This window comes from Salvia hispanica, chromosome 1 (assembly GCF_029641045.1).
Source record: "Salvia hispanica isolate PSC_SH4W2 chromosome 1, Shi_PSC_v1, whole genome shotgun sequence".
Taxonomy (NCBI): domain Eukaryota; kingdom Viridiplantae; phylum Streptophyta; class Magnoliopsida; order Lamiales; family Lamiaceae; genus Salvia; species Salvia hispanica.
The window spans coordinates 1,051,882-1,073,409 of record NC_142692.1 but is presented as its reverse complement, the minus strand read 5'-3'; the positions used below and the strand labels follow the sequence as shown (position 1 = coordinate 1,073,409).

At 37.1% G+C, this 21,528-nt stretch overlaps 4 protein-coding genes across 4 annotated transcripts; all 4 read left to right on the top strand.

Moving 5' to 3' along the window:
• The first annotated feature begins 2,111 nt into the window (after nt 1-2,111).
• Nucleotides 2,112-4,587, top strand: LOC148933027 (protein NRT1/ PTR FAMILY 5.10-like). The gene is made up of 4 exons (XM_089062664.1): nt 2,112-2,324; nt 2,452-2,669; nt 3,112-3,605; nt 3,702-4,587. The coding sequence occupies exons 1-4, from the start codon at nt 2,189-2,191 to the stop codon at nt 4,513-4,515; spliced, it is 1,662 nt and encodes a 553-aa protein (XP_088918790.1). The 5' UTR covers nt 2,112-2,188; the 3' UTR covers nt 4,516-4,587.
• A 5,626-nt stretch (nt 4,588-10,213) lies between these two features.
• Nucleotides 10,214-12,429, top strand: LOC148933026 (protein NRT1/ PTR FAMILY 5.10-like). Its single transcript, XM_089062744.1, has 4 exons — nt 10,214-10,400; nt 10,508-10,725; nt 10,953-11,446; nt 11,544-12,429. Exons 1-4 carry the CDS (start codon nt 10,265-10,267, stop codon nt 12,355-12,357), a joined length of 1,662 nt encoding a protein of 553 aa, XP_088918870.1. The 5' UTR covers nt 10,214-10,264; the 3' UTR covers nt 12,358-12,429.
• A 2,201-nt stretch (nt 12,430-14,630) lies between these two features.
• LOC125221502 (protein NRT1/ PTR FAMILY 5.10-like) lies at nt 14,631-16,855 on the top strand. Its single transcript, XM_048123621.2, has 4 exons — nt 14,631-14,865; nt 14,997-15,214; nt 15,315-15,814; nt 15,946-16,855. The coding sequence occupies exons 1-4, from the start codon at nt 14,718-14,720 to the stop codon at nt 16,748-16,750; spliced, it is 1,671 nt and encodes a 556-aa protein (XP_047979578.2). The 5' UTR covers nt 14,631-14,717; the 3' UTR covers nt 16,751-16,855.
• Nucleotides 16,856-18,945: 2,090 nt separating this feature from the next.
• LOC125218732 (protein NRT1/ PTR FAMILY 5.10-like) lies at nt 18,946-21,185 on the top strand. The gene is made up of 4 exons (XM_048120468.2): nt 18,946-19,197; nt 19,268-19,485; nt 19,779-20,269; nt 20,340-21,185. The coding sequence occupies exons 1-4, from the start codon at nt 19,044-19,046 to the stop codon at nt 21,142-21,144; spliced, it is 1,668 nt and encodes a 555-aa protein (XP_047976425.1). The 5' UTR covers nt 18,946-19,043; the 3' UTR covers nt 21,145-21,185.
• The last annotated feature ends 343 nt before the right edge of the window (nt 21,186-21,528 follow it).

The window sequence follows — 21,528 nt, the reverse complement described above, 5'->3', positions numbered from 1 at the left end:
AAACTGATCTGGATTTGAAATTACTAATTACTTACGAATTGATCATAATCATATTTTCCTACTATAGGAGAACTTGTTTAAGATTATTTAAGGCTGTCTCTTTAAAATATCGAGTATGGAGAGTATAAAGAAAAATACTTCCACAAGTTTACTCTCTCTGTCCCTGAAAATTTGTCCCTATTTCCTTTTTCTGTCCGTCCCAAAAAATTTGTCACTTTTCACTTTTATTATATTTGGTGGTAGACCCTATATTTCAGTAACTCATTTTCACTCACATTTTAGTATAAAACTAATATATAAAAGTAGGACTCACATATCACTAACTTTTTCAACCCACTTTCTATTACATTTCAATCCACATATTTCAACCCACTTGTCAAATGGCGACAAATTATGGGGACCAATGAAGTAATAAGCAACCTAATATTTGCGAATATACTATAATTGTATTGATATTGATACAAATTAATAAATTATTAAAGATATTTATTTTCCCTATAAACAAATGGCTAAAATTAGTTGAACGGCTTCCATACCTCCATTAATGGTGGGTCATATCATGATAGTATTTCTTTTGACAAGAAAGAATCTTTCTTTTTATTCTTGATAATATTATGGGGATGACAAATTAAGTTGATCGCATATATTTCATTCAATCAATAAATTAATTTGAGTCACACAGAGATTAATTTGCACTTGTGAGTTGAGAGACGCTTGTGCAAATTGTCTCGTTATTTCTCTATCAACAATAAAGTGAGATATTGTGCAAATTCAACTTCTCCCATTTTGTGATTTAAATGACTAGTGTAAATGAAATTTATCGTAGGCACTAATTACGCCTCGTCAAATAATACCCAAAATTACTATGCACTCATTGTCATAGTAGTATTAATTTGTTAGGACATTTTTTTCCATATTGTTCACTAATAATCGACAATTCAAATTATAGTAGTAGTATTTTCGATCATGTTAACCTTCACAAAAAAGGAGTAACGGTTATTACTAGAGGCTTTCAATGAGAATTGTATTTCGATATATTCTAAATAATCATAATAATAGATTAGGAATGTGATCAAATGAAAACTCTAAATATTGTACAAACTCAAAACTATGAGCTGAATCATTGAAAAATGTCAACAGATCACAAAAAAACATCAACAGGAAAATGTCAACAGAATTTCAACAGTAGTCAATGATCGATGATGTGTTGATATTATGTTAATACTGTATTGTATTAAAATCTTGAAATTTTACACTGTGTTGATATTGTATTGAAACTGTATTGAAGAGTTTTGAGTTTGTACAATATACTCCTTCCGTCCCATTTTAAAATGCAACGTTTATTTTTGCGCACTTGTTTTGGAAAAATTATAATAAACAACTAAAGTTGTGAAAAAATAAAGTAAGAGAGAGAATAATGTAGATGAGTGTCCCCTTTATCTTATTATCTTTTTTACTTTATTTTTTTTCCACTTTAACTATTTATTACTCCCTCCGTCCCACATTTGGAGTCACTTATTGTTATGGCTCGGGTTTTAAGAAAGAGCTGAAGTGTGTAATAAATGAAGTGAGATAGTGGAGTGTGTAATAAATGAAGTGAGATGGTAGAGTGTGTAATAAATGAATTGAGATGGTAGAGTGTGTAATAAATGAAGTGAGATGGTAGAGTTGGTTGAAGGTGAGTCCCTTTTGACTTTTGATTTTTGTTTTGGTTTATTTTAATTTAGATAATGACATTTTGATGTAATTTTGATGAAGAATGAGGTAAAATTGTATGACCAAATATGAAAAATTCTAAAAGTGACTCTTAAACTGGGACAGACTTTTATGACAAAAAGTGACTCTTAATCTGGGACGGAGAGAGTATTATTTTTTCAAAACATGTGTGAAAAAGCAAGCGTTTCATTTCTAATAGGACAGAGAGAGTATAACTTTACATTTTATCACTACCCTTTTATCACTACCCTAATAGATTATTTATAATTGTACATAGAGTTTATTTCTGAAATTCTTCTAAATTATTGCTAAATTCTCGAAGTTGCTTACCTGAACTAATTTTGATAGACGTACCAAAATGGAAAAATAAGAATCGAACCATAAAAATATCCGTCCCCACTACAAATATTTGATATAGTAGCCTCCCACTAGTATTTTTGTGGTAACCAAATAAAACTAGGCCCGCTAAAGCATGGCTATCACCGTCGCCGGAGAAGCAACCGCCGCGGCCGAGCCAAACGACGTCGTTCCCGGCTACGTCGACTTCAAGGGCCGCCCTTCCATCCGCTCCAAATCCGGTTTCTGGAAATCAGCTTTTTTCAACGCCGGTACTTCTTATACTTTAATTATATTCCCACTTTTTCTTTCTTTACTTTTTTTCAATAATTGCATTCTATATATATGTGTATATATATTTGTTGAAATTTAGTTTTTTTTTTTTTGGTTTTTTTGAAGGTTTTGAAATGGCGGAGAGGTTTTGTTACTATGGAATCAGCTCGAATTTGGTGAATTACTTAACCGGCGAACTAGGCCAATCCACGGCCGCCGCCGCCGCAAACTTGAATGCGTGGTACGGCACGGCGGCCCTCTCGCCTATCCTCGGTGCGCTTATCGCAGACACGCTTTTGGGCCGCTTCCGAACCATTGTCTTCTCGTCTCTCTTGTATATATTGGTCAGTAATTCTTTACACTTTCGCGATTCGACGAAAAAAGTAATAGTACTACCTCTGTCCCATTAAATATGCAATATTTGGAAATTGACACGGATTTTTATTTAGTGTTTTTTTTTAGTTAATAAAGAGAGAGTAAAGTAGGTTAGATGAAAAAGTGGAGAAATAGATATTCATTTTAGGAAATGTTTCATTTTTAATAGGACAGAGGAAGGATAAGAAAGTTATTCACAAACGAGGAGTATGATTTTTGTAGTGTTTGGCTAAGCTTTTCTTAGATGACTTATAAAAAAAAATAATGTGTTGTAATCTTATAACTGATAAAAGTACTTTGGATAATTGAGCTTCTTTAATTTAGATTGAAAATACTATAATTTGATTTTCTAAACAAATTTAAAATTATACTACTTCTTGACTCTAAATATTCATGATGGGGTTTGAATAGGGACTTGGCTTCTTGACTCTATCTTCTTTACTCAATTCAATGGGCTCCACAAGCTGCAAAAGTGATGGAAACAGCAGCAACACATTATGTTATCCATCTCAGATTCAGACAATTTTCTTCTTCTTTTCTTTGTATTTGGTTGCATTTGCTCAAGGTGGGCTCAAGCCCTCCCTGCAAGCATTTGGTGCGGACCAGTTCGACGTTGCGGATGATAACGAAAACGCAGCGAAAAGCTCCTTCTTCAACTGGTGGCTCTGGTCCTCGTGTCTAGGCATCGTCCTCGCCCTCGCTGTGGTTAATTACGTAGAAGAGAATCTAAGTTGGGTGGTCGGATTCGGAATCCCTTCCATCGTTATGCTCGTCTCCTTGATTCTCTTCTGCATCGGGTCACTGGTTTACCGGTTCAGTACTGAGAGCAAGAGGAACAAGGGAAGGCATCCGTTTGTCAGAATGTTTCGTGTTATTATGAAAAAACGCGAAACTTCTGGTCTTGAGTGAGTCCTTTATAGATAGAAAATTTTCATTTGTGGAAATTACATGACACTGGTGTTGATGTGTGTTGATCCTGACACTGATATGACATGTGTCAGGTCTTTGGACAAGGCACTGCTTCCACTGTCAGACACGCCCTCGGCTGAGTCTGACAATGTGGAAGGTGCCAGGGAAGCAAAAGCAATGCTAAGGCTTGTCCCGATTTGGTGCACAAGCCTGGGCTACTCCGTCGTGTACGCACAACCTTCCACTCTGTTCACGAAGCAAGCCGTCACGATGGACCGTCGCATCGGCCCGACTTTCGAAATCCCTGCGGCCTCGTTTCAGATCTGCATCTCTCTATCAGTCGTGGTCTTTATCACGATCTACGACTGCGTGTTCGTCCCCATTGCCAGGTCCATAACCAAGAAGAGCTCGGGCATAACAGTGTTCCAGAGGATCGGGGTCGGGCTGGTCCTGTCCCTCCTGTCCATAGTGATCGCGGCCGTCGTTGAGGCCAGGCGCCTCAAGGCTGCCCGCGAGCACGGCCTGGTTGACCAGCCCGACGCCGTGATCCCGATGAGCGTGTGGTGGTTGGCCCCACAGTACACGCTCTCCGGGATCTCAGACGTTTTTGGCATGGTTGGCCTGCAGGAATTTTTCTATGACCAAGTCCCGAGTGAGCTCAAGAGCACAGGGCTCGCCCTGTACCTGAGCATACTCGGGGTGGGCAGCCTTGCTAGTAGCTTGTTGGTATCCGTGATCCAAAAAGTGACAAGCGGAGGCGGTGGGGCCGGATGGTTTTCCGACAACTTGAACCGGGCGCATCTCGACTACTTCTATTGGCTGCTGGCCGGGATTAGTGCACTCTCCCTTGTTGGTTATGTTTACTCGGCTAAGTACTATGTTTATAGTGGAAGAGCCGCTCACTAACCAGCCTTTTTGTCATGTTTATATTAAGTTATTTAAAATGTTAATGAATGTTTGCCTAATTTATTTTTTCAATTATTGTTTGCAATGAAAAAAGGATCTTGCTTAAATTTAAAATGGCCCACTTAGGTATGAGAGGCCCAGTTAAACTCTCCAAACATTGTTACATATATGCAGGCCCAATATTGTCGCATGAAGTTATCATATGGGGCAAGATTTCACTCTTTCTCATCAACTTTCCCACATGTATGCATGAAATTCAAGAAATTAGATTTCTGTTAATTAAGTAACGTGATGTGTTAGAAAAGACCTGATAGAATCCCTGCCGTTAACATTCGTTGCCTCCAAAAAAAATATGTATATTTCAATTTTTCATTTTATTGTCTAAGTCTAACAATCAAAATTAGTCTATATTTAATTTTATACTAAATCCCCCTTTTTAACTAGGTAAATTCTATTATTTTACAAATTTCACAGTATAATGTGTAGTGTTTAGTATCAAGACTATATTTTGTGGACATAACAAAAGTCTAAAAACGAAAAAAATATGGTCGTGGATTGTCTAAAATTAACCACTCCTCTTAAAAGTACTAGGTTCACTTTAAAATGATACTCCTATCTACCACCACTCTAATTTAAATTGATTTGTTCTAGTGTATAGTTGCTTTAATTATATCCAGGACATATAGTTAACATTTAAATTTAATCAATCAAACATCATTACATTTTCCAAACTCATCTAACTGCTCCATCACACTTCTTGACTCTGAAATCTTGAATGTGAACAATCTCTGCTTACTTGAGATGTAGACGATTGGCAAGTGACTTGGTCATGTAAATTGATTCAAGCTTCACCCAAATTCCAACAGCGGTCTCCTCTTTAGAAACTTCCCTTAATATTCAATCACCGAGGCTAAGAATCAAGGTACTATAGGCCTTATTTTGGAGCTCCTTCTTCTTCGGATCAACCACCGCCTCATCTCCGGTCGGCTCCTGATCCTTCTCAGTCAAGATCTCCCACAGACCATGTTGCATCAACACCGCTTTGATCTTGAGCCTCCACAAACCAAATTCGTTTTTCCCCGTGAATTTCTCCACATCGATCTTTGCCGAAGCCATCTCGCCGATCAACAATCAAACCCTCAATACCCACAGACGGCGCCAATTTGTTAGAATCGGCGGAGGAATCCGGCCCAAAACAACAACCAACAACAGAGAATCAATCAAAATGGAAGAACACACACAATTACGTGGTTCGGTCGTAAGACCTACGTCCACGGAGAAGCTTTCAACCAATTTATTCAACGCACAATCACAATCGGAGTATCTGATTACAATCGCTCAAGAATCACGCTGAGAATCACTCAAGAAATCAAAACGCTCAAACTCGAGAGCTCACTCTACAACTTTTGATTTCCTCACACAGAAAATGACTCTCTCAATCTTGATCAATCTATCTCTAACTGAATTAATCCCTTATATATTTGGGATGTGAGAACTCACCTATGGCTCAATAGAATCGAGCTCAAACTGCTCCGGTTGTAACCTCCAAAACTTTCTCTTTTCTACTTTGTTACAATATGCATCCACATATCACAATAACACATGAAACACATTCGCTAGTTTGATTCCAATCACTTCCCATTTTCTAACTTTCAATGTTTTCATTATGATTTTCTATAAAAGTGGGTAGAAATAACACATGAAACATAATCACTAGTTTGATTCTAATACTTTTCCAATTTATAATTTTTCAATGTTTCCATCACGAGTTGCAATATACAATATAAATTACAATAGTGAAAGTTGCTATAAATTGAAAACCGACCTTTATTGAATAATAAAAGAAACATTGGATAAAGAAGAGATAGTTATCATCAAGTGAACTAACATTATTTTCAGAAAGATATTACTAGCAATTCTAGTAAAACTTGCGTAAACGATAGTGTTGTGATCAATAAAGTTACTAAGAAAAATGGCAGTTCGATTGGATCCATCTATATTTCTTATTTTTTAGTAAAATGATCTTTCAATAAAAATTATTATGAATACAAATAAAAATAGTATTTGTAAATATAATTAATTGTTGTTAATTACGCTGTCAAATAGTAATAGTAAGTAGTACTGAGGGATGTCAATGTAACCCGCAACCCGTGGGCTGGCCCGAATAGCCTGCTAAATTTATAGGGTTAGGGTCGGAAATTTCAAGCCCGATAAAAATAAAACCCGATAAGACCGCACCCGATTAACCCGCAACCCGTTAGGGTCAGACCCGAAAACCCGATGGGCTGATCCGATAACCCGGTAAAATTTATATTTTACAATTTTTTACTCCTAATTCGACACTTCGTTGACTAATTTTATGACATAGATAACTAAAAAAAGATAACTTTCAATTTTATGGTAAATATATAAATTATATATTGAATTTTTATTAATATAATAATTGTTAAATAAATTAATCTCACCAAAAGAATATTTAAATTTTTAACATGCATTAAAATTTCACGAAATATCACAAATATTAGTATTTTATGATTTAGTTTAAGCATATATATCAAATTTATCATAATTAAATATTTTATATTTTATAAATATAACTAATTTTCATCATGATTTATTGGATTGTTCGAGCCTTAATCTTATCGGTAACAACCCGATTAACCTGTCGGGCTATCCCGAAACCCGAGCCTTTTGGGTTACGGCCGAACTTTTATAACCCGAAAGAAATTACAATCCCGCAAGCCCACAACCCGAGTAAGGTTGGCCCGAAACCCGATGGGTCAGCCCGATTGACATCCCTAGTAGTACTACTAGATACTACTAGTAAATCTTATTTGGAAATTAGAAATTTTAGCATGCCAATAGATTTCTCTTTATTAAATCTGAAGTATTTCTAAATCTTGTTGTATTTAAGATTCTCGTGCTTTTCAACTTGAATTCTTAGGAACAGTCTTACCTGTTCGTATTTAAAAGTATTTTATATACGTATATTGTAATAAAATGACACAACTCATAAAATTTTGGATGTACTACAATACAAAAGATATTTTTTTGCTCTTTAATTCATTTATGCATGCATACACTTTTAAGTTTTAACCTCTTAATTCGATGCTGCATATTTCGGTGCCTTAATTTATTGTTTATCAAAATTTGAACGAATGGAATCAATACAATTATACAATATCTAACCACGTCTACATACAAAAAATGTTGAAATATATTTATGTACTACTTGTTCGTTTGTTCAATAACATTTTCTTTGAATTTTAAGTTGCATCATAATAGCTCGTCATTACTGTTGTACGTCTGGAAGCACTTACTTTCGTATGTCATTTTCTATTTATTATAAAGTCAGCCACTTCAGTAAATTCTTTTATTGCATACAATGGGTAAGAAATGATTAACACATCATCGACGTTCAGAACAAAGATCTAAACTTTGGCAGTTGATAAGTAAATTTAAAGTTATTACTATACTTGATTAAAATTTGTGGATCAAGCGATAATTATGTAGTAGTATTTCTTTTCTTATTAAGCAAACGCAATCAATTTCTTTTAGGATGGACTAAACATCAAGTTTCATGTTTAGTCCATCCTTCTAAAATAAAAATATAATGTACTCCGGTACTAGTATACTACGAAATGTGATCAAATGAAAACTCTAAATATTGTACAAATTCAAAACTATGATCTGGACCATTGAAAAAGTCAACAAATCACAGAAAAGCATCAACAGGAAAATGTCAACAGAATTTCAACAATAGTCAATAATTGATGCTGTGTTGATACTGTGTTGACATTAAAATCTTGAAATTTTACAGTGTGTTGATGATGTATTGAAACTATATTAAAGTTATGTTGAGGAGTTTTGAGTTTGTATAATATATAAATTTGCATGTTATCACCGCCCGGTATACTACAACATAAAATTATGGAAAAATGTGAGCATGGAGGGAATAATGAGTGGTCCATATATAATGTATTTTTTTTAAGAAGAAGAGTGGTCCCTTATAAATAAATATGGTGTCATTTCGTTCCCTTATAAATAAACATGGTGTCATTTCGTTGCCAAGGCAGGACCATTACCCTATAAATAGTAGGAGTAGTAAAAGGATAAGTTATTTTAAATATCAACTACCTCCCATTCCTAAAAATTTGTCATTTATTTCTTTTTTCATTCGTCGCTAAAAATTTATCACCTTTCACTTTTACACTCTATAAATAGTAGGAGTAGTAAAAGGATAGGTTATTTTAAATATCAACTACTCCCTCTTTCCCTGAAAATTTATCACTTATTTCCTTTTTCGTTCATCCCTAAAAATTTATCACCTTTCACTTTTACCATTTTTTATAGTGGACCCCATATTTCACTAACTCATTCTCACTCACATTTTATTATAAAACTAATATATAAAAGTAGGATCCACATGCCACTAACTTTTTCAACCCACTTTCTATTACATTTCTTAAAATCCGTGCCGGGTCAAATAGTGACAAATCATGGGTACGGAGGGAGTATCATTTTTCTAGAGACATGTTAAAATGCTTATAATACTTCAATCCAAAATTAAGACTAATCCTACATTATTAAATCTTAAAATAAATAAATGAGATTAAAGTTTATAAATTTTAATAAGTAATAGATAAAATATCATAAAATCATCAATTTGTCAAACTAAGATAATTTTCGTGGTTTTTCTGATATCACCATATTGTATTACAAATATCAAGACAATGAATATAGATATTTGAAATACATACACGAAAACTTAAACACAACTTTATTGATATTGTACATGCATTGTATTGAAATTTTTTTATGCATTTGTTGATATAAAATATGATTCTCAACATATACGAATATTGAAATAAAATTAAGAATTTCATCACTCGATCATCGTCAGAACATATGCAATTGAGATATCGTCATAATCCCTACAAAATTACCTTTGATTTGACATATAACCAAAATTTTGCCTACTATAGGAGAACTTGTCTAAGATTATTTAAGGTTGTGTTTATCAAGTATAGAGAGTATAAAAAAAAATATTACACATATGTATGTAATAAGCCACTTAATATTTGAGAGTATATATAATTGTAATTCTACAATTATATTAATATTGATATAAATTATTAAAGATATTTATTTTCCCTAAAAACATTTCCATGGCTAAAACTAGTTGAACGGCTACCATACCTCCAGTAATGATGGGATGGTTCATGGAACCAATCGACAAACATATCATGATATTTCTTTTTACAATAAAGTGAGATATTGTATAAATTCAACTTCTCCCACTTTTGCGATTTTTAAATGAATAGTATAAATGAAATTTATCATAGGCACTTATTACGCCTCGTCAAATAATACGCAAAATTTCTAGGCACTCATTATTGTCATAATAGTATTAATTTGTTAGGACATTTTTTCCACATGGTTCACTAAAAATAGGAACAATTCAAATTATAGTAGTATTTACGATCATGTTAAGCTTATGTCTATATATTCTAAAATAAACATAATAATAGTAATATTAATTATAATCTTAGATAATTAGTTTATTTCCAAAATTCTTGTAAATTATTGCTAAATTCTCGAACTAATTTTGATACACGTACCAAAATGAAAAAAATAAGAATGAAAGATAAAAATATGGGATCCCCACTACAAATATTGATATAGTAGCCCCCCACTAATATTTTGTGGTAACCAAATAAAATTAGGCCCTCTAACAAAATCTTTTCGCATGGCTATCACCGACGCCGGAGAAGCAACCGCCGCGGCCGAGCCAAACGACGTCGTTCCTGGCTACGTCGACTTCAACGGCCGCCCTTCCATCCGCTCCAAATCCGGTTTCTGGAAATCAGCTTTTTTCATCGCCGGTACATTCAATTTTCCCACTTTTTCTTTACTTTTTTTTTTCAATAATTGCATTTTTTTATATATATTTGTTGAAATTTAGTTTTTTTTTTTTTTTTTGTGTTATAAGGTTTTGAAATGGCGGAGAGGTTTTGTTTCTATGGAATCAGCTCGAATTTGGTGAATTACTTAACCGGCGAACTAGGCCAATCCACGGCCGCCGCCGCCGCAAACTTGAATGCGTGGTACGGAACGGCGGCGCTCTCGCCTATCCTCGGTGCCCTTATTGCCGACACGCTTTTGGGCCGCTTCCGAACCATTGTCTTCTCATCTCTCCTATATGTATTGGTCAGTAATTCTTTACACTTTCGCGATTCGACGAATTAAAATAAGACAAATTTTCACGGACGGAGGTATCTAGTCTTAGATAACTTATAATAATTAAAAAAAAGTAATGTGTAGTAAGTAACTGATAAAAGTACTTTGGATAATTGAGCTTTTTTAATTTAGATTGAAATTACTATAATTTGATTTTCTAAACAAATTATAAAATTATACTACTAATTCTTGAATAGGGACTTGGCTTCTTGACTCTATCTTCTTTACTCAATTCAATGGGCTCCACAAGCTTCAAAATTGATGGAAACAGCAGCAACACATTATGTTATCCATCTCAGATTCAGACAATTTTCTTCTTCTTTTCTTTGTATTTGGTTGCATTTGCTCAAGGTGGGCTCAAGCCCTCCCTGCAAGCATTTGGTGCGGACCAGTTCGACGTTGCGGATGATAACGAAAACGCGGCGAAAAGCTCCTTCTTCAACTGGTGGTTCTGGTTCTCGTGTCTAGGCATCGTCCTCGCCCTCGCTGTGGTTAATTACGTAGAAGAGAATCAAAGTTGGGTGGTCGGATTCGGAATCCCTTCCATCGTTATGCTCGTCTCCTTGATTCTCTTTTGCATCGGGTCACTGGTTTACCGGTTCAGTACTGAGAGGAAAAGGAAGAAGGGGAGGCATCCGTTTGTCAGAATGTTTCGCGTTCGTATGAAAAAACGCGAAACTTCTGTCCTTGAGTGAGTCCTTTACAAACAGACAATTTTCATTTTTTGAAAATTACATGACACTGGTGTTGATGTATGTTGATCCTGACACTGATATGACATGTGTCAGGTCTTTGGACAAGGCACTGCTTCCACTGTCAGACACGCCCTCGGCTGAGTCTGACAATGTGGAAGGTGCCAGGGAAGCAAAAGCAATGCTAAGGCTTGTCCCGATTTGGTGCACAAGCCTGGGCTACTCCGTCGTGTACGCACAACCTTCCACTCTGTTCACGAAGCAAGCCGTCACGATGGACCGTCGCATTGGCCCGACTTTCGAAATCCCTGCGGCCTCGTTTCAGATCTGCATCTCTCTATCAATCATGGTCTTTGTCACGATCTACGACCGCGTGTTCGTCCCCATTGCCAGGTCCATAACCAAGAAGAGCTCGGGCATAACAGTGTTCCAGAGGATCGGGGTCGGGCTGGTCCTGTCCCTCCTGTCCATAGTGATCGCGGCCGTCGTTGAGGCCAGGCGCCTCAGGACTGCCCGCGAGCACGGCCTGGTGGACCAGCCCGACGCCGTGATCCCGATGAGCGTGTGGTGGTTGGCCCCACAGTACACGCTCTCCGGGATCTCAGACGTTTTTGGCATGGTTGGCCTACAGGAATTTTTCTATGACCAAGTCCCGAGTGAGCTCAAGAGCACAGGGCTTGCCCTGTACTTGAGCATACTCGGGGTGGGTAGCCTTGCTAGTAGCTTGTTGGTATCCGTGATCCAAAAAGTGACGAGTGGAGGCGGTGGGGCCGGGTGGTTTTCCGACAACTTGAACCGGGCGCATCTCGACTACTTCTATTGGCTGCTGGCCGGGATTAGTGCACTCTCCCTTGTTGGTTATGTTTACTCGGCTAAGTACTATGTTTACAGCGGAAGAGCCGCTCACTAACTAGCCTTTTTTGTCATGTTCATATTAAGTTATTTAAAATGTTAATGATTGTTTGCCTAGTTAATTTTTCAATTATTGTTTGCAATGAAAAGAGAGGATCTTGCCTAAATTCACAATGGCCCACTTAGGTATGAGAGTCCCAGTTAAACTCTCCAAACGTTGTTATATGTGCAGGCCCAATATTGTCGCATGAAGTTATTACTAGTATTTAATTTCGTCTTGTTGTATTTATATCATAATCTAGTGCACCTAGATTTATTAGACTTTGTTCAGTATAATGAAATTGAGCCTGCATAATTAAAATTGGAATCTTCAATTTCAAATATAAAATTTTATTACTATAAAAAAAAATTGGATTTGGAATTAAATCACAATTTGAATTCCATATCAAAAATGGATAAATGAAATTCCAAATAAATAGAATAAATTAAGTAACTTCGCATACACTTGCACAAAGACACTACACATGCACAACTGACACACTACACAAACTCACACACATACTCGCACTTGCATACACAATACCCAAACTTGCACACACACAGTAACCACATTACCTTGCACACACACACACACTTGCACACACAATACACAAACTTGCACACGCAGAGTAAACACATTACCTTGCGCACGCACACACACTTGCACACACAATACACGAACTTGCACACGCACAGTAAACACATTACCTTGCGCACACACACACTTGCACACACGGCGGGTGCACACATTACACTTGCACACACAAGCACACACCATATAAATGATTTGAATTTGAATTATAATTCAATTATATGAAATTCTAGTTTCATTCAATTCCTTCGTATTCAATTCCATAGATCAAATTTTAATTTCAATTCAAACCAATTTGTTTTCAAAAATAATTGACATATACCGTAAAAGAAGCCTACGTATAAGTCAATTAGAAGTAATTCGGGAAATTAATCTAACCTTTCATGACTGATACATATGGGGCAAGATTTTACTCTTTCTCATCAACTTTCCCACATGTATGCATGAAATTCAAGAAATTAGATTTATATTAATTAAGTGAGGTGATGTGTTAGAAAAGACTTGATAGAATCCCTTCCGTTAACATTCGTTGCCTCCAAAAAAAATATGTATATGTTTCAATTTTTCATTTTATTGTCCAAGTCTAACAATCAAAATTAGTCTATATTTAATTTTATACTAAATTCCCCTTTTTAACTAGGTAAATTCTAGGGGTGGGTAGGTACGGTATACCTTACCGAAACCACCATACCGTATACCTTACCGTAAATACGGTATGCGAAAAAGTCATACCTTTACCTTACCAAAGTTTTCGGTATACCGAACTTCGGTATACCTTATTTTTCGGTATGACGAATTTCTATACCGATACCATACCTCATTTTCGGTATACCGTACCGAAGTTTGGTATATCTTACTTTTGCGGTATACCTGACTTTCAACAACAATTAAAATAGAAAATTAGAATTTTTAGAATATTATTTATATTTTATAATTTTAAAAATAAATTAAATATAATTTATTCATAATTATATTTATATTTCACAATAGATTTTATAATTTAAAAATATATAAAATATATTTTATATGTAATTGCGTTTATATTTTTGTGGTATATACCTTAGTTTACGGTATACACTTTAATTTACGATATGTACCGAATTTCGGTATGTAGCGGTATGCCGCGGTATTTGAAAATTCATACCGTTACCTTACCGGAATCTTTCGGTAAGGTATCATACCGTACCGAAAGTCACGGTATACTGAAAATTCGGTATTTTTGATATTTTTTCGGTACGATAAGACCGATATTTCGGTATTTCGGTATTTTTCCCCAGCTAGTAAATTCCATTATTTTAGTAATTTGACATTATAATGTGTAGTGTTTAGTATCAAGACTATATTTTGTGAACATAACAAAAGTCTAAAAACGAAAAAATATGGTCTTGGATGGTCTAAAATTAACCACTCCTCTTAGAAGTACTAGGTTCACTTTAAAATGATATCAACTAGACAACTACCACTATAATTTAACATTTAAATTTAATCAATCAAACATCATTATACAACTAAAATATAAACATAACAACTACAATAAAAATAAAATATCTCGTTGATTGTAAATTTACAATATTGTATGTCGATTTTCAACAAAAATAAATGAAAGACGTGACTTCAAAAGTTGTTGATGATTAAATTAATATCAACGTGAAACACAAAATGATTCCTTATTTAGTTATTTTTTCAATTTTCAGTGCTTATTCAGTAGAGCAATATGTTACGTAAAAAACTACTCCTTCGACCAATTAAAATTTAGCACAGCAAACCCAGAAAACGAGAGAGATCAAATGGGAAGAAATGCGATTACCGGAAACGGTGGATCGGAGGCCGAAGCTGCGCTGATAAACGACGCCGTCAGCGGCGCCGAAGACTTCAGAGGCCGGCCGGCGTCCCGATCGAGAACCGGCAGCTGGAAATCCGCCTCTTTCATCATAGGTAGGAGGAGAACGCTGCTGATGATTTTGAGCTGTTTGATTTTATGAATCTGAAGCGAATCGAGCTCGATCGAGTGATTTTGCTGAAATTTTTGAGCAGTAATTTGATTTTTGGGGGTTAATTTGATTTAGGTGTTGAGGTGGCGGAGAGATTTGCGTATTACGGAATAAGCTCGAATCTGATCAGCTATTTGACGGGGCCGCTGGGGCAGTCGACGGCGGCGGCGGCAGAGAACGTCAATGCGTGGAATGGCACATCGCAGCTTCTTCCGATTTTGGGCGCTTTCGTCGCCGATTCGTTTCTCGGCCGATTTCGCACCGTTGTCATCGCCTCTGTGCTCTATGCGGTGGTGAGTGCCCTAATTTGGGGGTTAATTTTGCAGATTTGATGAAATTAATTCGATAAATTGTGAAATCATGGCTGAATTTTGCATTGTGATGAGACTACAGAGTATTGGCCTGTTGTCTATGTCAGCTGCATTTCACTCATCCAACTCTGCTTCGTTTCTCGAGGTCGCCTTCTTCTTCTTCTCCTTGTACTTAGCTGCAGTCGCGCAGGGCGGGCATAAGCCCTGCGTGCAAGCGTTCGGGGCCGATCAGTTCGACGATGAAGACGAGCACGAGCTCCGTGCGAAGAGCTCGTTCTTCAATTGGTGGTACTTTTCGATGAACATAGGGATCTTGGCGGCTCTCTCTGTTTTGAGCTATGTTCAAGAGAATCTGAGTTGGGAGCTTGGCTTTGGAATCCCCTGTTTCGCGATGTGCTTCGCGCTAGCCGTGTTCTTGTTAGGATCCATGACTTACCGCTTCCGCCTGAGCGGGGACGAGAGGAACCCGTTCCTCAAGATCGGGCGGGTGTTCGTTCGGGCGGCGAGGAACCGGAAAGCTTCCCCTTCCTGTGCGGAAGAGGAAGCTCGCTGCGTATTGCCTCGTGAAGGCGCCAAATTTAAGTAAGTTGTTAATTTTGAATTGTATCATGATTTAGTTTTAATATATTATATATAATAACTCTTTATTAAATGTTCGCGAATGATATTAGGTGCCAATAACCTTTATGTATTTTTGCGTTGGATTGCAACAGATTTCTTTACAAGGCAACCCTAGGGCCTCCAGACAAGGACGGAAACGTGAGCACCGCGGCCGACGTCGAGGCCGCCATTGGAATCCTCGGTCTCGTCCCGATCTGGTGCACGTGTCTCGGATACGCCGTCGTTTCGTCACAGGCCACGACCATGTTCACGAAACAGGGTGCCACGCTGGACCGCCACCTCACCCCCGCCTTTGAAATCCCGGCGGCCTCGCTTCTATCCCTCATCTCCGTCTCTATTATCGCCCTCGTCCCAATATACGAGCGGATCATCGTTCCAGCCACTCGGTCCATAACCAAGAAACCGGCCGGAATATCCATGCTCCAGCGAATCGGCATCGGCATATTCCTCTCCTTGATGACCGCGGTCGTTGCGGCCGTAATTGAGGGGCGCCGCCTCGCCATTGCAGCCGAGCACGGGCTGCTCGACAAGCCGGAGGAGACGGTTCCCATGAACGTGTGGTGGCTGGCGCCGCAGTACATCCTGCTTGGCGCCGCCGATGTTTTCGCAATGATTGGCTTGCAAGAATTCTTCTACGATCAAGTTCCTCATGAGTTTAAGAGCTCAGGGCTTGCTCTTTTCCTTAGTATCTTTGGTATCGGCAACTTTTTGAGTAGTTTTTTGATATCGTTGATCGAGTTTCTCACGGACCGAGCTGGGTCCGGAAGCTGGTTCTCGAATAACCTGAACCGGGCCCACCTCGACTACTTCTATTGGCTCCTTGGAGGGATTAACGCCGCCACTTTGGCGGCGTTTGTTTGCTCCGCCAAGTGTTATGCATACAAGAGGAGAGACTAGATAGGGTTACTAAAATCGACTAAGGCCTGTTTATTTTTCTTGTACATGTAATTTTGTTTGAAAGGTTGCATAATCATAAAAATTGAAGTCTAAATATATTATGAATTCAAGTGCAAGAGGAAAAGAAAGTTTATCTTACTATAATTATCATATGTGAAGTTTATAGCTCAAACTTACTCTCTACTCTATTTTTACCAATTTTGCACTAAACTCATACCAAATTCAAAGTATATATATTCTTTTGGTATGGAGGGAGTATATCATATTCTCTTTCTATCCCACTACAAGTGAGACGTTTCTTTTCGACCGTTGTTTTGCGAAGATGATAATAAATAGTTAGAGTGTAAAGAAAGTAGAGTAAGAAAGAATTACTCCCTCCGTCCCACGTAATTTGATCCAGTATTCCATTTTGGTTCGTCCCACATAATTTGACACATTTCACTTTTACCATTTTTGGCAGTTGACCTCATATTCTACTGACTCATTCCTACTCACATTTTATTATAAAACTAATACTTTAAAAGTAGGACTCACATCCCACCGACTTTTTCAACTCACTTTCTATTACATTTCTTAAAACGCGTGCCGGATCAAAGTGAGACTATCTTTGTGGGACGGAGTGAGTATTTTATAGTTAACTTACTTTCTTTTCATTCTAACAACCAACTCTGCATTTTTTTTAAAAATGGGAGTGGGTCCCACACACGTTGCCATCAACGGGGATGGATCCTCTGCTGTGTTAAAAAACACAGCAGAGGCTGCGGTGCTTAAAACGCAGACCAATCCCCTTGAAACGCAGCAAATATAATACAGCCGCATTTCTTTAATCAATTCACTATGGGCCCACATACAGTTGAAATATTATGCATATACGCTGTCAATACTTCTCTTTCTCTTTTTACAATGTATGTAGTAAAATATTTTGTTTTATTTTTGCACCGTTTCTATTTACAATGGAAATATATGTACACGCCCTCAATTCCCCTTTTCTTTCTTTATAATGCCAAAAATATTTCGAAATCAAATATTATATATGTATTTATATACTTATAAATTGTAATTATGATGTAATAAATATTTGTATATTTCATATTTCATATTTTAATTTTAAATTTTAATAATAACAATATTGGGACCCACTTTTTATTGAGGGTTCAATAAATAAATGTTATAGTGGATGTTGGGACCCACTTTTAATACTTTTAACACTTTGTAGGCAATTTTTTATTAATTTATCTCAATCGAGACTCCTAAAGCGGGACGTCCAAAATTGATCAACCGGGACTCCTAAAGCGGGACGGAGGGAGTAATAAATATTTTTATATTTCATATTTTAAATTTTAATAATAACAATATTACAAAATCAATCTGTCTCACTTAAGATGACACGTTTTTCTTTTTAATTTGTCCCAATTAAGATGACACACCTTTTTTCGGAAACTTTATTTCTCCAATTAATACACTCAACTATTTTTTCTCATTCCTATTAAAATATTCATATTTCTTTATGTCTCTATTTTAATACTTACATCCATCTTTTATCTCTGTAGTTAAACTTTTTAACAATAACTCAAAAAGTCTCATGTCAGCTAAAAAATGTGTCATCTTAGCCGGGACGGATGGAGTATGCATGTATATTAATATACTGTAACTATAATGTAGTAATAAATATTTCATATTTCATTTATTGTATAGTTTATTCTTTCATATTGATTCACACATGAGTTTTATTTTTATTTGGAGATGTTCCTATTTGATATTGATAAATACGCAAATATTGAATTTGATAAAACTCAAAAATTTTAAATTGTTATTATTAAAATTTAAAATCGTAATATTGTTATTATTAAAATTAAAAATTAAAATATGAAATATGAAATATACAAATATTTATTACATCATAATTACAATTTATAAGTATATAAATACATATATAATATTTGATTCCGAAATATTTTTGGCATTATAAAGAGAGAAAAGGGGAATTGAGGGCGTGTACATATATTTCCATTGTAAATAGAAACGGTGCAAAAATAAAACAAAATATTTTACTACATACATTGTAAAAAGAGAAAGAGAAGTATGGACAGCGTATATGCATAATATTTCAATTGTATGTGGGCCCATAGTGAATTGATTAAAGAAATGCGGCTGTATTATATTTTGCTGCGTTTCAAGGGGATTGGTCTGCGTTTTAAGCACCGCAGCCTCTGCTGTGTTTTTTTAACACAGCAGAGGATCCATCCCCTGCCATCAACATATATTTTGCTCACATTGAGCTGAGAGAGACGCAATGGCGGAAAGTTCAGCTACCTCCGCAGAGAGCGACGCAATGGAAGCTCAAGCTCCGCTACTAGTCAACGCCGTCAGGGGATGCGTCGACTTCAAAGGCCGCCGCGTTCTCCACTCCAAATCCGGATGCTGGAAATCCGCTTCCTTCATCATAGGTAGTCGATTGATTGATTCCTTCGATTTTATTCATTTTTTCGTTTTATTCAGATTTAAAATCGATTACAGGCGTTGAAATGGCGGAGAGATTCGCTTACTACGGAATCAGTTCAAATATGGTTACCTATCTAACCGGCCCGCTAGGCCAATCCACAGCCGCCGCCGCGGCGAACGTCAACGCGTGGGCAGGGACGTCGGCACTCACGCCGTTGCTCGGCGCTTTCGTCGCCGATTCGTATCTCGGAAGATATTGGACGATTATCGCCGCCTCTGTCCTATACATCCTGGTAATCACCAACTCATTCAAATCAGTTTATTCCGATTTATGAAATTGAATTCTTCGTTTGCTTCAATCGGTTGATTGAAGAGTTGTTGAAATTTCGGATCACGCTGATTTTAAAATTGAATCGTATTTTTACGATTTGTAAGCTGAAATTGGTTGTTGATTCACATCGATTAGTCATTTAGATTCAAATTTTGGATCGTATATTGGCTAGCCTGCAACAGATTGTCGCATTTGATTACCATACATTTACCATTTAGTGATTGAAATTATGTTTAAATTTTGGATCATATATAGGGATTAGGTTCACTGTCTGTATCAGCAGCTCTCAATCCGTCCGATTCGTCGTCTCCTCCGTTAATTGATGTGATTTTCTTCTTCTTCGCGTTGTATTTAATTGCGTTTGCAGTAGGCGGCCACAAGCCTTGCTTGCAGGCGTTCGGAGCTGACCAATTTGATGATGAGAATGAGAAAGAGCTCCAATCGAAGAGCTCATTCTTCAATTGGTGGAATTTTTGCTTGTGTGTTAGCACTCTGGTAGGTTTATTGGCCTTGACCTACATTCAAGAGAATCTAAGCTGGGAGCTAGGCTTTGGAATCCCCTGCATTGTCATGTGTTTTTCCCTATTTGTTTTCGTGTTTGGGATTGGCACATACCGATTCCGCGTGAAGAGTGATCAGAGGAATCCATTTGTGCGAATCACTCGTGTTTTCGTGAGAGCTCTGAAAAACCGACGTGCTTCCTCCCCTGAAGGTGTTGCTATTGAGGAGGAAGTAGCTCACTTTAGGTAAATTATGAACAATTGGAAGATGAAATCACATGTTTTCTTATGATTAATTATGTGGTGTTTGTGGTAGATTTCTTGATCAAGCATCACTAGAGAGTAATGGTGAGGAAGCTTGCAGCATGAATGATGTTGAAGATGCAAAGGCAATCCTAAAGCTTCTCCCAATATATTTGGCATGTCTTCCTTTCGGCGTTGTCTATCAACAATCCGCAACTCTGTTCACCAAGCAAGGAGTCACGATGGACCGTCACGTGACCAGCAATTTCCAGATACCAGCTGCCGCCCTTCAGGTCTTCACGGCCAGCTCCATCATCCTCTTCGTTCCACTCTACGAAGCCGTACTAATCCCCTTAGCCAGAGCCATTAGCCACAAACCGACCGGCATATCACTCCTCCAAAGGATAGGAACCGGCCTAGTTCTTGGCGTAGTTTGTATGGTCGTTGCAGGCTTTACTGAGCGTAAACGCTTGGAGACTGCTCTTGAGCACGGCCTGGTCGACTCTCCTGAGGAGACCGTGCCAATGAGCGCGTGGTGGCTGATTCCTCAGTACTTGGTTATGGGGGTTGCGGATGTGCTGACCTTCGTTGGCCTTCAGGAATTCTTCTATGATCAAGTCCCCGGTGAGCTGAAAAGTTTGGGAATTGCTCTGTCGTTTGCTGTGGTCGGCATTGGTGGTTTCTTGAGCAGTTTCTTGGTGTCCGTCGTGGATAAGGCCACGGGTGGAGACGGCCGAGATAGTTGGTTGTCGGATAACTTGAACCGGGGCCATCTTGACTACTTCTATTGGTTGTTGGCCTTGCTTAATGCAGTGTCTGTAGCCTTGTACATCTATTTTGCAAAGTCTTTTGTGTATAGCAAAAGAATCACTGTTTGAAAATATATGTGAAGTCTAGCCCAAAAATCATTTGTGTTCAACTATGATTTTATTTAGTTTAGAAATATTTTACTCCACTTCAATAGGTCCTATTTTGTCATTTCACGATTCCACAAAATAATTCCATTTCTAAAAATGGAATGAAATTAAATATTTGCACATGTAGATCATTGGTTTCCTTCATTCAGATAAATTATTGGCACATGGTCCACAAGTCGTACATGTCCCCACAACTTCAATATCAATCAATAAAGTAAACTGTTTTTTCGTATTTTTTCGTATGTGTTGAGAAAATTTACAAAATAAACATGAAATCATAGAACATTTAATTTATGGAGTATAAAACGTTCATCTCAGCCATAGATATTGTTTTACTATTTTATA